The sequence below is a fragment of the Sesamum indicum genome, linkage group LG8 (genome assembly GCF_000512975.1).
Source record: "Sesamum indicum cultivar Zhongzhi No. 13 linkage group LG8, S_indicum_v1.0, whole genome shotgun sequence".
NCBI classification, from domain to species: Eukaryota; Viridiplantae; Streptophyta; class Magnoliopsida; order Lamiales; family Pedaliaceae; genus Sesamum; species Sesamum indicum.
Window position 1 is genome coordinate 2,899,429 of NC_026152.1, and position 3,783 is coordinate 2,903,211.

The 3,783-nt window shown below is 38.3% G+C and overlaps 2 protein-coding genes across 2 annotated transcripts; one reads left to right on the forward strand and one right to left on the reverse strand.

The window, feature by feature from the left end:
* Positions 1–837, forward strand: LOC105167590. Its single transcript, XM_020695796.1, has 3 exons — positions 1–11; positions 202–527; positions 674–837. The coding sequence occupies exons 1-3, from the start codon at positions 1–3 to the stop codon at positions 793–795; spliced, it is 459 nt and encodes a 152-aa protein (XP_020551455.1). The 3' UTR covers positions 796–837.
* LOC105167499 (protein trichome birefringence-like 19) lies at positions 2,078–3,777 on the reverse strand. The gene is made up of 2 exons (XM_011087258.2): positions 3,193–3,777; positions 2,078–3,047 (listed from the first exon to the last, which is right to left on the reverse strand). The coding sequence occupies exons 1-2, from the start codon at positions 3,496–3,498 to the stop codon at positions 2,289–2,291; spliced, it is 1,065 nt and encodes a 354-aa protein (XP_011085560.1). The 5' UTR covers positions 3,499–3,777; the 3' UTR covers positions 2,078–2,288.

A 3,783-nucleotide genomic window follows, 5' to 3' on the forward strand; every position in this document is an offset into this window, starting at 1 on the left:
ATGACAAAAACGTAATTACTCAAATTCATGTGTTACCAACTTTTAAGGATGTAAATCTAAATATTATGAATTTATATTCTTATATCATTTTGATTCTTAATAATAAATAATATTTTATCATTTTTTATTAATTATATATATATGATTGCCATTTATAAAAATTCTGATTGAATATTTTTCTTAATCTTTATATTGTACAAGGGACGTGATTTGTGAGAATTTGCCTACAAAACTGTGTTCCTTTGCGGTTGCATCATCAGGAAAGAGGTGTGTGCTGGAGAACTACAAAAATGCACAAGGAAAAACTGATTATACATGTAAGACATCAGAGGTTGTAGTGGAGAAATTGTCAGGATACATTGAGACAAATCAATGCATGAATGCTTGTGGTGTTCATCGTGAATTCATCGGAATATCCTCCGAAGCCTTTCTCTCATCAGAGTTCACTGCTCGTCTCTGTTCCTCTGCTTGCTATCAGAACTGCCCCAACATTGTCGACCTCTTTTTCAATCTTGCTGTTGGTGAAGGTAATTAACTTTGAGGATTCCATATGACATATATATTAATCACTAATTTTGTTGATTATTCCATGCTTGTTCGTAGCGGATTTTCTTGAAGCTTAATCAAAGTATATTTTCGAGCATTAATTAATCAACTATTATGATTTGTATAGGAATATCTTTGCCAGCTCTATGTCAGAACCAAAAGGAAAATCATCGGGCCATTTTGGAGATTTTGAGCAATGGTGGCGCCACCCCTGATCCGGTGGCTGCTCCTGCCCCATCATCTTTCTAATTTATGGGATCGAAAATTATAAATGTAGTTTGAAACTCATCATTCTTCAATTTTCATGGAGATATTATTAATGAATTAATAGAAGAATTAGAATGATGAAATCAACTTATTAATTATATAGTGAGTCAATTATGTTTATTATGTAATTTTCATAATAAATATAATAAGATGCTCAATGTGATTGATTGTACAATGCCGAATTTGATTTGAACAAAATATTCTTCTTTCTCTCCTTTATTTTTTTTTTCTTGAAGATTTACCTTTTTAGCAGAAGAAGGGAATAATTACATTTGTATTTTGCATTTAAATGCAAGATGGGTTAAAATTGACAATACCTTAAGATTTTGGAAGGCGTGTCAAACACATCGTTTAAAGCAAAAAAGATTATTTTGGAGATGAACAAAATAACAGTAGCAAAGACTTACAAATCTCAAATTAGCAACACTAAAAACTTTGAAAAACGGTGAACCAAATAATATTTTGGAACTCCTTTAATAAAAGATAATATGTTTTCGTTGCTAGCACTTTGAAATGCTTTGTAATGCTTTTCAAATTGAATTGAATGAATGAAATGAAATGGAAGTGCCTATTTATAGAAGTTGAAAAGGTATCGTTGAATGAATATGTACAATCAGAAAAATGCCTTTGAAAGGTTATGACTTTTCTTCCGGATGGATACATCATTTCACCCTATGGATGCATTATTTCAACCAAATGATACACTTATTCGGTTGATCAGATATGGTCAGATGATGATTGGGCGCCATCAACCATTATCCACGTATCACAAGCGCTTGTTATGCATCCCACATTGTAATCAATAACTTGTTACGATTTAATCTGGATCGAAATAAAATTTATTCTTTAATTTGTCGTTCACTATTTTCCAACATGTTCATTAATTTTCAAAATGTATAATACTACTACTTTGAAATTGTAAAGTTGCTGTATGTTGGGAGAAAAATTGTCATTACCTTTAGTATAAATGCGGGTCAATATTATCTTGGCTTCATAATACACGACTAACACATTGCATCATATTTTCGCAACAGAAACTAAAAAAGGTAGTTGATTCCAGCCAAACTATTGAAGACCTTATATTGCAGTATGTTTTTTTTTTTCTTGATTTAGCAGTATGCTTCACATCGTTGTATTTACACACTTTGATATTTATTTTTTTATGCGACAATCTCCGGCGGGATTAACCCCCTCCCCAACATTCCTCTTAATGAAATAGACAATATAGTAAGTACCAAGTGGTACAATTGCATTACTTTTTCGGGAATTATCTAAAACATATTCATCTACGTACAAAATTTATGAGAAATATACTGCTCATAGAAAATTGAGAAATAAAACCTACATATACACAAAATCGACGAAATCCCATAACATATATACACAGCTCTCGACGTGTTTCCTGGCATGTGAAGGACGTGTCTGATTTCCTCGGACTGGCAGGTCCACTGAGCCGCAAAGGATCAATCATATCCTCATCTTGTCTCTCTCATCAACAATTCTTGCAAGAAATCATTCCAAGCGTCGATGGGACCAGGCAAACACCAGTGCACACAATCATTGGGAATTGTCTGATCTGCCATTGGCCAATGCCCGTATTTACTAGGATGTCCATCGGGCCTCAACAACATAGACTTCGTCGCATCGAACAGCCTGAACTTCCCTCCTCTTCGCCTCCCTGCTTTCTGTGCAATTCTCAGCTCCTCCAACTGTATCAGATACATTTCCAAGCCGTAATCCTCCAACACCGTCTCGTTTCTCTGGTACGGCCGTTTACGTGCACAGTCGCCGCCCTTGTCCCACGGCGCCCCCTCGAAATGGGACGGCGCGTACGTTCTAAGGAAGGTCACGCCATTGTAGTTGGCGGCGTTAATGGCCCGAAACGCCGTCCGGAAAGCGCGACGGTAGCTGAAGTATGCTGTCAGGTGGTTGACGTTTGATTCCGGGCAGTAGAGGCAGCCGATGAGGAGGTTGTTGAGGTAGAAGTATGTGGGGCGGAAGAACCAGTGGCCGGCTGAGATGATTACGTAGTCGAAAAGTGCGATTTGGGTTGTCCAGTGCTCGTCGAATTCGTCGAGGTACAATTTGAAAGGGCGCTTTTCGTCGTTGGGGTCTGTTTTTTCTGTCCTCACCAAATAAGGTGCCCAGAAAATGGAAACGTTGAAGTCGTGTTCTCTGTACTCGTAACGTCTGTTTTGATCCAGTGGGGCTGCTAAATCAACTGGATTTGCAACCTGAAAATTGCAAGAAAGGAGAATTCTTTACTGAGGATTTATGCAAGAAATGCATGTACTATAATGTCTCCAAATGTGTCTCAAGAACGATATGTTAATGTTAATTTATCAAGTTGCTATTTTTTTTTATGGATTTCATGCTTACACTGGACAAGAGGCAAATCAGAGACTGCATGTGGTTTCTAGCCACAGAATCCCCCACGAAAGCTATTGATTTTCCCCTAACAAGTTCAAGAAACTGGTTGGGGTCAAACAGGGGCAGCTCACAGTCATCGGGCTTCCACCTCCATTTCAAGAACCCCCTGTCGGGCCTGCCAAATTTTATGCAGTTTTGATGCTCTTGAATTGCGGAGCATGTCTCATTTGTGTAATATGGGCCGTTCGGGTTAGGCACCCATTCCCCGGTAAACATGTCGCATTGCTCTTCATCCAGCAATCTTGATCTTATCATCTCACGAGCATTGTTTCTGCTTATTGGATGCCTTATATTTAGCTGTGGTGAAGAATCTTTACTGCTTATAATTGGCTTCTTTCTTGTTTCTTGTCGTGAAGATTCTTTACTTCTGCTTATTGGCAGTCGTCTTCTCCCGTCTTGTCGCGTGATATCAGTTCTTGGTCCATGGGGTCTTTTTTCCCTCTCCTCATTCTTCTCCTTGGATGGTGCTCCCTGGTGGTGCGCCGCCGTGTCTCCACCATTATTGCCATCATCACATTGGCTTGAGTCAACAGAGCACGG